Source organism: Schistocerca nitens, chromosome 5 (genome assembly GCF_023898315.1).
Source record: "Schistocerca nitens isolate TAMUIC-IGC-003100 chromosome 5, iqSchNite1.1, whole genome shotgun sequence".
In the NCBI taxonomy this organism is placed as follows: Eukaryota; Metazoa; Arthropoda; class Insecta; order Orthoptera; family Acrididae; genus Schistocerca; species Schistocerca nitens.
Window position 1 is genome coordinate 578,817,056 of NC_064618.1, and position 13,252 is coordinate 578,830,307.

General features: G+C 44.3%; 1 protein-coding gene across 1 annotated transcript in view; it reads right to left on the reverse strand.

Moving 5' to 3' along the window:
• Positions 1-2,588: 2,588 nt before the first annotated feature.
• The window catches only part of LOC126259814 (uncharacterized), a 33,453-nt gene continuing 22,789 nt past the window's right edge, over positions 2,589-13,252 (reverse strand). Inside the window, exons 3-4 of the mRNA XM_049956852.1 lie at positions 8,642-9,281; positions 2,589-2,714 (exon numbers count right to left, since the gene is read on the reverse strand). Of these exons, the coding sequence (XP_049812809.1) occupies positions 8,645-9,281 (637 nt within the window). The 3' untranslated portion in view covers positions 2,589-2,714; positions 8,642-8,644. The remainder of the gene's footprint in view (positions 2,715-8,641; positions 9,282-13,252) is intronic.

Consider the following 13,252-nt stretch of genomic DNA (forward strand, 5'->3'; position numbering starts at 1 on the left):
GTCCGCTCCAAGCTGGATTATGGGAGCTTCGTATACTCCTCTGCACGGCCATCCATCTTACGCCGCCTCAACTCCATACAACATCGGGGTTTACGACTTGCGATCGGAGCATTTTATACCAGTCCCGTAGAGAGTCTTCATGCTGACGCTGGCGAATTGCCACTCACCTACCGGCGCGATATACTGCTTTGTCGGTATGCCTGTCGGCTACTGTCAATGCCCGACCATCCTTCTTATCGTTCCTTTTTTGACGACTCTCTTGACCTTCAATACGGGTTGTATGTCTCTGCCTTGCTACCCCCTGGAGTTCGCTTTCGTCGCCTCCTTCAACACCTTCATTTTTCACTCCCTGCAACCTTTCGAGTGGGCGAGAGCCGCACGCCACCTTGGCTCCAGGCTCAGGTCCGCGTTCACCTCGACCTCAGCTCGCTCCCAAAAGAGGTCACCCCCGGTTCGGTCTACCACTCCCGTTTTTTGGAACTTCGTTCGAAGTTCAACAACATGACTTTCATTTATACAGATGGCTCTAAGACCAATGACGGGGTCGGGTGTTCCTTTATTGTCGGGGCACAAAGTTTCCAATACCGGCTCCATGGCCATTGTTCGGTCTTCACAGCTGAGCTCTTTGCCCTCTACCAGGCTGTTCTGTACATCTGCCGCCACCGACATTCTGCTTATGTCATCTGCTCAGATTCCCTGAGCGCCATCCAGAGCCTCAGTGATCCGTACCCGGTTCACCCTTTCGTACACCGGATCCAACGCTCTCTTCAGCAGCTGGTGGACGTCGGTACGCCGGTTAGCTTTATGTGGGTTCCTGGCCATGTCGGTATCCCTGGGAACGAAGCTGCAGATGCCGCGGCCAAGGCTGCGGTCCTCCAGCCTCGGACAGCTTCTTGTTGTGTCCCTTCGTCCGATTTTAGCAGGGTCATTTGTCGGCGCGTTGTGTCGCTGTGGCATGCCGATTGGGCTGCACTTACCGACAACAAGCTTCGGGCCTTAAAACCTCTTCCCGTGGCTTGGACGTCCTCCTCACGCCCTTCTCGGCGGGAGGAGGTCGTTTTAGCAAGGTTAAGAATTGGACACTGCCGGTTCAGCCATCGCCATCTGCTGACGGCTGCGCCGGCGCCGTTCTGCCCATGTGGGCACTTGCTGACAGTTCGTCACATTTTAATGTCCTGTCCCGATCTTAAAACACTGCGCCTCGATCTTAACCTGCTTACTACTTTAGATGCCATTTTAGCGGATGACCCACGAGCAGCTGCTCGTGTTCTTTGTTTTATCAATTTGACAAACCTCGCTAAGGACATTTGATGATGTTTTTTAATCCTATGCCTGTCAGTCTGTCTTTTATTGTGTTTTCCCTTTTAGTTGTTGTTGTCAACTTGTGCCTCGCGGTGCATTCTTAGAGTAGTCAGGGCGCTAATGACCATTGAAGTTGTGCGCCCGAAAACCACAAAAAAAAAAAAAAAATCATAGGTCTTCCTGCTGAGAGTTCATGTAAGTTTGTTTCTCCTGAGAGATTTGGTGGCACATCTCGATAGAGATTTCATGACTCTTGCCTATGGCGTGTCTGGAAAGCTCATCAACAAAACAATAGCATTTGATATTAATTAGTTCACTTTTTTTCCTATATTGTTCCAGGTGTTTTTTTCTGCCACGTTCCGTGATCATGTCCAGCACCATATTGAAATTTAGTGCAGATAGTTCATCACATTGACTTACGTTCTCTGTACTTCGAAAGATTCGGAGATACTGCACATTAACATTACTTTAAAACGCTATATTTTAATAAAAGCCGGCCGCGGTGGTCTAGCGGTTCTGGCGCTGCAGTCCGGAACCGCGGGACTGCTACGGTCGCAGGTTCGAATCCTGCCTCGGGCATGGGTGTGTGTGATGTCCTTAGGTTAGTTAGGTTTAAGTAGTTCTAAGTTCTAGGGGACTTATGACCTAAGATGTTGAGTCCCATAGTGCTCAGAGCCATTTGAACCATTTTAATAAAATCTGTTGGAATAAACATGTTGTTGTGTTATATTCACCACTTTGATGTAGTTACTACGGTGTAGTACGCTAAAGATGATAGTTCGGTCATTCGAAATATAAGCTTTTTCCAAATCTGCAAAAGAGACCGCCATGCGAATCGACTGACTGTGCTGTATACAACAGTGTACTGAGATTCTAGAATCGTTCTGCCGACTGGTTCTGACCTACCTTCCGCTCTGTCTGTTGCTCTGTTCTGGAAAGCGGAGCACACGAGAACACGTTGTGATTTAAAATGCCTCCAAAACTGTTTGGGTATAACCTGTAATTTTGTACGTGAACTTATGTTCCGTCTAAATAACTAATTATGTTACTTGGTTTCGCAGTGAATGTTTTAAGACTAGAGACAATAGCAAAGATAAAACTGTACTTCCACATGAACTTGAATTAGCTTGAACCCGATTTCGCAATATAAACTTCAGATCGTGTAGCCGTAAGTAAACACAAACATGGTACATGTCAGGTGTGAATTTGGCGTCCTGTACAATTTCACATTTTAGGGCCGGAGTTAGGTTCATTTGTACGTGTAACAGAATGCCAATTATTTTTGTACGAAATAACATAAATATTTATTATGCAGAAAAATAAGTAGTAAAAAAAATAAATATTGTCCATAGACACCATGGTGCTGCCAATCGGATCGCCTTTCTTTTGCTGACTTGCATAGCGGCATCAACCTGTAACAAAAGTATTCATTCACTTAACGAAATAGATTTTGCATTAAATGCTGTGTGATGCACAGTACCCTGCGATGCCGCAATGACATACTAATACCTGCTGTTGTCTATCGCTAGTTCTGCTGACAAAAGGTCTATCCGGTTCACTGATCTAAGTTGGAAAGTGCTATTTCTAAAATAGTGTGTAAATTGTAGAAAATTTTAGCAATTAAGTGCACACCAGGTCAAGCCAGTCATTTCAGATCTTTTCATTCTGTTCGCTTCTGAAGATATACTGGAACAATTAGAAACATGTAGCATTCTTTTCGCATTTATTACGTACCGGAAAACCATGTAAGGTAAATTCAGAAATTGGCGACAGTCGTCATATACCATTGATTGAGATTTTTACGGAATCTTTGTAACATAACCGAAAGATACATAAATTTCTGTATTCTGTAAAAGCTATGCACCATAACGTCGTATCGTAACTCTTGATAACACTCTGGTAAATAAGACAAAGCCTCGAATAGCTTTTAGTCAGTATTGGCTGAAGGAGAATTAAATAAGTTTTCCTGAACGTGTGACTGGATTTAGGTTGACAATAACAGTAAAGATCTATAAGTCGCAATTGGTATAGCAATCTGATACACCATTTTAAAAACAATAAAAAAGGAGAATGGTTCCTTCTCTTAAGACTGCAACCATTTTTGCTGGGGCTAAGTACAACAGATCTGACGAGGACGACGATGAAAATGTTTAAGATTGGTCTTTGCATGTCGTGGGCTGAGAATGGAGATAATAATTACAGAAAAGCAATGGAGGTCGCATAAGTCGAACAACACACAAATTACTGACAAAGGGAGATCGCTCTTGTTATTCGTTACAGGTTAAAATAGATCAGGTACTTACGGCAAAATTATTTTATACTCTTAGTAAGCTGCATTTTTAAGTACCGCAATGGGCCTTATAGTGAGTTACTTTACCTTTGGCGCGTCTAGCATTGCCCAGCCTCGGTATGATAGGAGCCTACTGTACGACTTCTTTCCGTACTACAAAACTTAGATGTATAATTAAAGAAAAGAGCTTTTTGATGCAATAGCTATTCTTTAGTGCCAAATTTAAATAAATTTCCCAGTTTTAGTCTCTTTAGTTCAGCGAAAAAGTGCCTCCATGTGCTACAGCATCTTACGTACAAATTACTTATCTAGAGACAATACGAGCACATATTTTGTGCAAAAGATCCTTCACAGTTTCCAAGTATTTAAAGGAAGAACACACAACCCCGAAGAAACTGCAGTGTGGCTATTTATTTACAAGTGGATTCTACTGTACTATTGTCGTCTGCTTGAGGTAATCTATTCATTATGGCTTACTATAGAGAGCCGTCACGATCATATTCCATGAAACGATGTTACCTAGCAACGAGTGCTATTGAGCTGTGCTAGAGTATGTGGCATGCCCCTCTAACTCCATATGAGAGTGCTGCATACAATGTCTCAATGTGTGTTTCTCACTTAGTGTCTTTAAATCTAATGAGCCACAAAACTGTTAGCAACTGTGATTCAAGTGCTTTGTTGGAGAGAGCAATGTTTTTCTTTGTGTTGTATATAATCCTGATATCATTGTCTGCCTTCTGTCAACTTAAGGCACCCAAGTTCGATGCTTCCACCTTCTGGCCCGTTGGAGAAGACACACGCGGTATGCTGCATCTGAGCTGACCTCAGCCTGAACATGCTGTAGCCTGAAGGTTCGGGCAAGTGGCACTCGAACAGCAGCTGTCCGTAAACCGGCGGTAGTTCCCTACTTCGTTCACTGCACTGTGATTGGAGCACTGTAGAAAATTTAATCCGTCGAGAAAATTTTTTATACGAAACGCTTTCAGCTTTCGTGTCTGTCACAATGGAGTCACTTGTGTGTGTCTCTGTGGATTGTTGTTGCAATAGTGACCTTAGTTGACTTTCTATTTCCCAGCTTCATTTAATCTTTCAGTGTCTTAATGTGCTGTTTTCGGCATTATAATGGTTGTAGTTCATCTGTCAGAGTGTAAAAAGGAAAGTGTGTTAAGTTCTAACTGATTTCGTGGGGTTAGGAGCACAATTTATTATAACGCATTATGTATGTCATTGCTTACTGCCAGTGGGTTTAAGCAGTATTTCTATATACAGGGTGAATCTCTAAGACTTGCACCGCAGATATTACGGAAATGGCAAGTGCTATTGATGTGTGGTTTTCACAGAGTGGGTTGGTAGTCAGGGGCTCGCATTGTTAGCCGATCAGTATATTGTAATAATACGTAGAAAGTGTATTTTTGTGCAGACATGCACTCCTGAAATGGAACAATGCCTACTGACATTAAAAAACTGAATGTAAGTATATTAGAACGTCAGTGATGTCTGTTTCAGGATTCTCGGGCGAGTCGCTTACGAGATATCGTAGTCTGAAAAGTTCCCACACCGACGCTTGCACAATACCTGTGCTAGCACACACTAAATAACAACACAAGTTCATCCACTACCTATGTGAATTCTGACCAGTAACGAGGTAGTTAAGCATCACAAGTTGCGTTCAAAATTACCACCGGCAACTCCAGTACGCGCTTTCGCTCTGGTGGAACGACGGGTTACACGTGCTAGCATTTCAGTGGAGATGTCCGAGTAGGCTTAGTAATATGTCGCTGAATATATCATCGGGTGTAGTTCGTTGGTCTTTGTAAACGGCGTCATTCAGCTTTCTCCCGCTGAAAAAATTCTACAGACGTCAAATACGGGTAGTGGGCCAGCCAAGGTACAGGTCCTATGAAACCAATCCAAGGATGTAGAAAGATTACGCGAAGACACGCTGTAGTACTTCCTACACCGTGGGCTGGGCAGTCATCATGTTGGAACCATAGATTCCCTTCGTCTGTAGTGCATCCATGGAAAACTGTCTTTTAGAAGGCTGCTATTGCGATACTTGAACTAGTTCAGTGGCCCGTCTACGGAAAACGAACCTATGAGCAGATGGTTCACTATTCCATACCACACCTTTACTTTTCCTGGACTCTGACACTCCATCTGACGAAGCCAACGGGGATTGTCAACAAACCAATAGTGCATGTTCTAGAGGATTACCTTGCCATGACTGGTGAATGGGGTTTCATCACTAAGCAAGACACGTGATACAACAGGAATATCCTGCCTTAGTGCCCACGTAGAGGACTTACCACTGTTCTCATAATCATTTCCATTCAACTCTCGATGGAGAGAGATGTGATAGGAATGGAATCTATGTCGATGAAGAATGCATAGGGAACTTGCCTGAATCTGCGCTGGAGCTAACGTGTGGATCAACTGTAACAGCAGCAAGAACATTAATTTCCTCTCTTCTTTCGTCACTTGTTACCTTCTGTTAAACTGTCTAAGTGTTACACTACCACTTTCACGTAATTGGATGAGGAGGTTGATAAATAACTGTCAAGGTGGTTGACGTGTATTGGGATATCTTGCCACATACACCGTATCAGGAATAACTTCATTCTTTCTATACTCTTCATACACTATGACCATATCGGCTTTTTCCGCATTGGTAAATCCCATCATCCACTCACGACTTGCTGCTTGAACTGTCACGCACTAGCTGACTAGCAAGTCAAGCAAGTCACAATATATTCACAGAGTACACACACACACTGTAAGCGAACATAACATCGTACCTAGCAACTACGCAGGTTGAATGGCACGAACGAGTGCCGGTGTGAAATCTTCGCACAATACGGTATCTCGTAAACGACTCGCACTAGAATTCTGCAACAAAAACCACTGGCATTCTAGTTTACTACACTTTTAGTTTGTTGATGTTAATAGGAATTGTTACATTTAAAAAGTTTACTTTTGCACAAAATTCACTAAGTATTATTACAGTCTGTCTGTTGAGTAATGGCACGATCCGCGGACTGTCAATCCATTCTGTGAAAACCTCACATCAACAGCACATCATTTCAATAATATATGCGGTGCAAGTGCTAGGTGTTTAGCCCTGTATACACCCATATACATGTAAGCATGTGTTTTTTATGTCAGCATTAATTATAGTCAGTGATTCTAATTCTCATGTACAGGAATATTATAATGAAAGTTCTAGTTTCAGAAAGGTGTTAAAAAGAGGACCACTGGTCAGAATGACGTCAAATTTGATTGAAATATTATCGAATAAGCGAGAAACAAAAACAGCAAAAAAGTTGCAAAATAGAATATGGTTGAGAGGCGGGATAGACGGCTATTCCTCAGTTTATGTCTTAAATGCTCGGCATAACTGCCACAATACAGGACCGCACGCGGCTGGTTAAGCTCTCTGCAGAAGTTTTCTGCAGAAATATTGAGCTATGTTGGCTCTATAGCCGTCCACAGTTGCGGAAGTGTTGCCGCTGCAGGACTTTGTGCAGTAACTGTCCTCTCTGTTATGTCCCATAAATGTTCGGTGGCTTTCATGTCGAGCCGATTGAGTGGCTAAATCATTCCCTCGACCTGTCGAGAATATTATTCAAACCAGTTGCGAACAATTATTGCCCGCTGACACGCCGCATTATCACCCATAAAAATTCCATCGCTGTTAGGTTGAAAATTGTCTCCAAGTAGCAGAGCATAACTGATGATCGATTCAGTGCGGCCAAAGGACCCAGTCTATTCCAGGTAAACACAGCCCACACAACTTCAGAGCCACCACAAGCTTGAACAGTGCCTTGTTACAAATTTGGGCCCATGGCTTCGTGGGGTTTGCGCCACACTCGAATTCTACCATCAACTCTTATCAAATGATATCGGGACTCAACTCACCAGGCCACGATTTTTCGGTCGTCTAGGGTACAACCAATATGGTCACAAGCTCAGGAGAGCCACTGCAGGCAATGTCGTGCTGTTAGCAAAGGCACTCGCGTCAGTCGTTTGCTGCCATAGGTCATTAACGACAAATGTCGCTGCACTGTCTTAACGGGGTCGTTGTGGTACGTGGCACATGGATTTCTGTGGTTATTTCATACAGTGTTGCTTGACTGTTACTCTGACAACTCTACGCAAACGCTGCTGAAGTCTGTCGTTAAGTGAAGGCCGTCGATCAGTGTGTTGTGCATAGTGTGAGATAATTCCTCAAATTTGGTATTCTCGGCACACTCCCGACACTGTGAATATCGGAATATTGAATTCAAAAATGGTTCAAATGGCTCTGAGCACTATGGGACATAACTTCTGAGGTCATCAGTGCACTAGAACGTAGAACTACTTAAACCTACCTAACCTAAGGACATCACACACATCCATGCCCGAGGCAGGATTCGAACCTGCGACCGCAGCGGTCGTGCGGTTCCAGACTGTAGTGCCTAGAACCGCTCGGCCACCCTGGCCGGCGGAACATTGAATTCCCCAACGATCTTCGAAATGGAATGTCCCAAGCGTCTAGCTCTAACGACCATTTCGCGGTCAAAGTCTGTCAATTCCTGTCCTGCGACCATAATCACATCGGAACCCTGTTCACATGAAATCATACGAGCACAAATGACAGCTCCGCCAAAGCACTGCCCTTTTATGACTTATATACGCGATACTATCGCCATCTGTGTATGTGCATATCGCTTTAATCTTACCTGGTGTTGCAACATTAATGACCAGCGGTTTAGGTATTTGCGGAAACTCTTTACGTAAATAACTGCGAGTTGAAGTCTATTCCTGCACGTAAGACGGCATGATCGAATGAATGCTGGAGAGCCGGCCGGTGTGGCCGAACGATTCTAGGCGCTTCAGTCTGGAACCGTGCGACCGCTACGGTCCCAGGTTCGAATCCTGTCACGGGCATGGATGTGTGTGATGTCCTTAGGTTAGTTGTAAGTTCTAGGGGACTGATGACCTCAGATGTTAAGTCCCATAGTGCTCAGAGGCATTTGTACCATTTTTGAATGCTGGAGATGCGAAACCTACCTTTTAACCATAGAAAGGCCCGGGCAACGGGCGACCATAAGCGGGCCGTTGGCCGTAGACACCTCGCCCGTAGCCGTAGGCTGGGCGCCAGCGGCCGTAGGCAGGGGACCGGCGGCCCCCGGAGGCGGCGGAGGCGGCGGCTGCAGAAGCCGAGGAGCCCCAGGGTCCGGATGAAGCGGAGGCGGCGGCCGCCGCGGCGGACGAGGACGCGCCGCGTCGGCCCAGCCGAGACACCTGGCGGCGGTGCCTGGAATGAGTGTCCGGCGAGTCCTTCGTGTCCTGCGCGTCCAGTTCATCTTCTGCCGATACGGGCTCGTCCGCCTGCTGGTCACCGACCTCACCTCCTGGGTGCTGCATAACCAGCTGGGCCGCTTCCCCGAGATGCGGCGGCAGAGATGTCGTATATGTGGAGGCAGAAGCATCGGTTTCAGAGATGGTTGTTTCTTCCCTGATGGGGTTGTGAGGAGACGGATGTTCTTGAGGCTGTTCCAGGACATGACTACACGCCGCTCCAACTGGAACGCTCACAGCTGCATTCCCTGGACGGACTTCCCACCTGCATCTGTAGCCCGTTCTGAGATCGATAGGAGCTCTCTGAGTCGGAATTTCTCTTCTTTTGACGGCCGGTTTCCAGTTTGTGCTGCCAAAGTAAACATCAGTTATTTCAATGGATAAGAAATCGTGAATTAATCGTCATGTGCATCGGTCATGAACAATAACATGAATGAACTAAGAACAACACATTAACACGAATGCATTAGGCGTAAGTTCGTAACGTTTTTGCATTTTTCGTGTTGGTATTCCGGTTGGTATTGGTTTATTTACCAGTTTCCTTTTATATCTGTAGTTCACTGTTGCCATTTGAGTTTACGGACTAGCATTTTGTCATTTGCAATAATGAGCGTAATTGTGGACTCTAGAAAATTGATTGTCAAATGGAGAAATCGGAACATTTCCGCCATATCCTTCTGTTTGAGTTCAAAAGAGGGGTGTCAGCAGCGAAGACAGCCAGAAACATTTTCACCGTGGATAGGGATAATGCCACTCGACAGAGCACGGCAAGAATTTTTTTTTTTCGTTTCGATGACGTTTGTTTGAAATCAGGAAGACCTTCGAGGATTGAAGAAGATCGTTTAAACGCAGTAATCCACGATGGGCCATGTCGGTGTACTCGAGAACTGGCAAGAGTGATCAACTGTGACCACCACCAACGTGCGACATTTGCATGCATTGTGCAAGATTAAAAAATCGGGTATATGGGTACTGTAGACCAAAATCCTAAAAATCAGCGGCTGGCCTTGTTACTTGTCATGAATTGGTTTCGTGAACAACACTGACCATTCCTAGCCTACTACACCAACCGTGTAGTACGTGCCGACGTTATGGACATGAGGCACATCAGTGCTGAGAGTGTCGATGGGCTGTGATCCATCGTAACTGTATATCAGTTTCTTGTAATTACGCCCAAGATTTTATAGAATCTGTCCCTCCCTAATTAATGTGTAATTACTTTAGGTATAAATGTTGCTAAGCAGATATTGCATAAACGTCAAAAATCAATCATGACGCAAAAAGCAGTTGAACCTTTTTTGGGTAGTCAGCAGGTCGTGATCTTGTGTTTATCGTTCCTTACTCTCGGTCACGGGTTCGATTCTCGTCCGATACAGGGATTTTCCGCTTGGGACTGGACGTAAGTATCGTCGACGTGCATATCGCCGAAGTTGCGTCAAATAAAATTTGCTCCAGACAGCCGAACTCTCCAGCAACGAACTCCTAGCCAAAAAAAGCTATACGCACGTCTTTCAGTTTGGCTAAACAGATGGTCGAACTCTCGGAGCCGGCCGGAGTGGCCGAGCGGTTCTAGGTGCTACAGTCTGGAACCGCGCGATCGCTATTGTCGCAGGTTCGAATCCTGCCTCGGTCATGGATGTGTGTGATGTCCTTAGGTTAGTTAGGTTTAAGTAGTTCTAAGTTCTAGGGGACTGATGACCTCAGAAGTTAAGTCCCCTAGTGCTAGGAGCCATTTTTTTAACTCCGTGGAATGCCGTGTTACAAAGGCAAGGGGAGATTTCATCAGCTGATAATGTGCATAGGTAGGGTGAACTAGCTGCGATACTAGAGGCAAATGCTTCGTCAATGTACCTGTTCCTCCTGTGGACTCTATTGACGCTAGTATAGTGGTATCTTTTTTCTTATAAAGAGATTGAGGATGTGTCAGCATTTATTGACAGTCTAGAAGCTACCGCTAGTCTGGATCGTTGGTTGAACGAAGTAAGTTTGACACAACCAAGTTAGATTGTGGGTGAAACGTCATGAATATTGTGCGGTTGAACAAGGTGCTCACATTTCAGTAACTCAAGAAAGGACTCTATCAGCGCTACTGCATGCAGATTAGTGTCAGATTCTTCAGGCAATAACTCAATGGGCTGTCTCAGAAACGAAAGGAGTCGGTCGAAACATTATTAGATAGAATTATGAAAACTAATATGAAAATGTATGAGTTAACACAGAATGTGGAGCCTCATAAAATTATTCAGCACGAGGTAAAGCACGTGTCCGGGAAGGTATGAATGGAGAACCTAAAGGATCTGGCTGTTATTAGTGCGGTTGCTACGCAATTGGGAGAAGCGGACATGATGACTCGGTTGCCGGATAAACAGAGCATCTTTTCTGAGCATCAAAGTGGTATAGATATGAATATGCGTGCCACATTCGGAAACAATATAGTCCACCTCAATGCTGTGGGTGTGGGGCAGCAGGACGTCGGGCGAAGGATAGGAAGCACTGGGCGACGTCGGAGTCAGGATCCGTTAAAAACCAACGGAAATTCATCTGCCAGACGGCGGTACCAGTAAGGCATAATGCTTCTAAGGCGTATGCAGAGGTGAAGTGTTTCTTGGTGGGCATGGTGAAGGGAATGGGACATACGTACAGACTCAAATGTCGGCATTCATTCTGTACGTCTTGGAGACGAAAAAACAAATTACGTGGAGTATACGACCATGATGTGGTATCATTGGAATCAAGATTGCTCATTTTCTGTATTGGAGCAAAGAATTTTCGAGAATATATGGAAGTATCTCCCCACGTAACTGAGCGCTACTGCGCAATGCTAGGGCTGGATTTTCTGAAGAAGCATCATACAATACTCAGTATTTCACAGTACACCACCAAACTCATTGCGGGAGTGTTCCACCTGGGTACGACTGTCACAAATGACACTTTGTCGCAAGGCCCGTCGATCATGAAGGTGGAACTGAACAAACTGCGTAGACCTACATAAAACTCAATTTGCGTGATAAAGGACTCATGTAACGCTTTCGAGTGAGTACATCATAAGTATTACTCATCATATACACCTCAGAATGACAAGTTCAAAACACGTGCATTCCAAACTACATATTATGAAAAGCACAAGCTGTTGCGTGCTCGCTCTACAAAAGGAAAATTGTTCTGCTGCTCATGTTTGCTCTTAACTACAAGAAAACCTGTGTCATACGCTGAGGCTTTCGAAGATCTCAAGAAAATGTATAGAGGTTTAGCAGGGCATTCTGCTTTGAAAGACAATCTATGCAACTTAATTTCATTTCTAGAACTAATCAAAGAAGCGTTTAGTATTTCAGGGCTCCTTCATGAACGCCATAAAGTGATGAAAACCAGCCACAACAATGAAGTAAAAGCCAACAGAAATCACAAGTGTTTTGTGCAACAGGAGCTACATAGCTTTGACGTCATGATGAGACCCAAGTTTCCTATAATCCCAGAACTTGTGGTAAATGGAAACGGAAGATTTTAAAGCATTCTGGAAGAAAATGGGTAGTTTCGTGGATTTCCAAAAACTACGGAGAATGAACTGATTGAATGTATAGCAGAGTCCATTTTTGAATTTACACATTGTATTGTGGACGATGCAACAGTCGTTTTGGACAAGTCAAATGCTCTATTATTGTGGGACTTTATAGTCCACCAGCAAAGGCGACACTTAAGAACATTTTCAAGATTTTCATGATTTTAGCCAAGTTGCTTTGCTTAGTGTTCTGAGTGGCATGTTTCAGAGATAGGATATGAAAAACAAACTAGTGGCCCAAATCTATGAAGGTCCTTTCGCTCTGATAGGAAACTAAATGACCTGAAAACTACAGTCCGTGTAATTACCTCCCCCCTCCCTCCCCAAGTTCTTTTTAGTCACTTTTCGCACATCTTTTAAATTAAGTTTTCAACAGAGTTGGTCTTGTATAAAACCAGTAAGGATTTTTTTCCGCTCTTCAGGATATGCCTGCTTTCTACCGTATCTTCTAAACCGACAGGAATTCTCGCAAATGTGGTTGGTAAACGCATTCCTTCGAATAGCGAAAAGAGGTGGAACTGTAACTCCAGAATAGTATGTAATTCACGAAAATCGTCTGGAGAAAACTGAGGTTTTAAGTGAAATAATTGACAGTTCAGACTTCAGTGCAACAACTACGAGAGAAGTCTACGGTTTCAAAAATAGTCTCCTCGACTTCAACTTTATTTTTCTTCTCTGTGTTTTTAAAAACACATTTCAACATTCGCGAGGAAAAAAACTGATGCACAGTTTTTCAACAGAACTGTCTCAGAATACGTAACTTG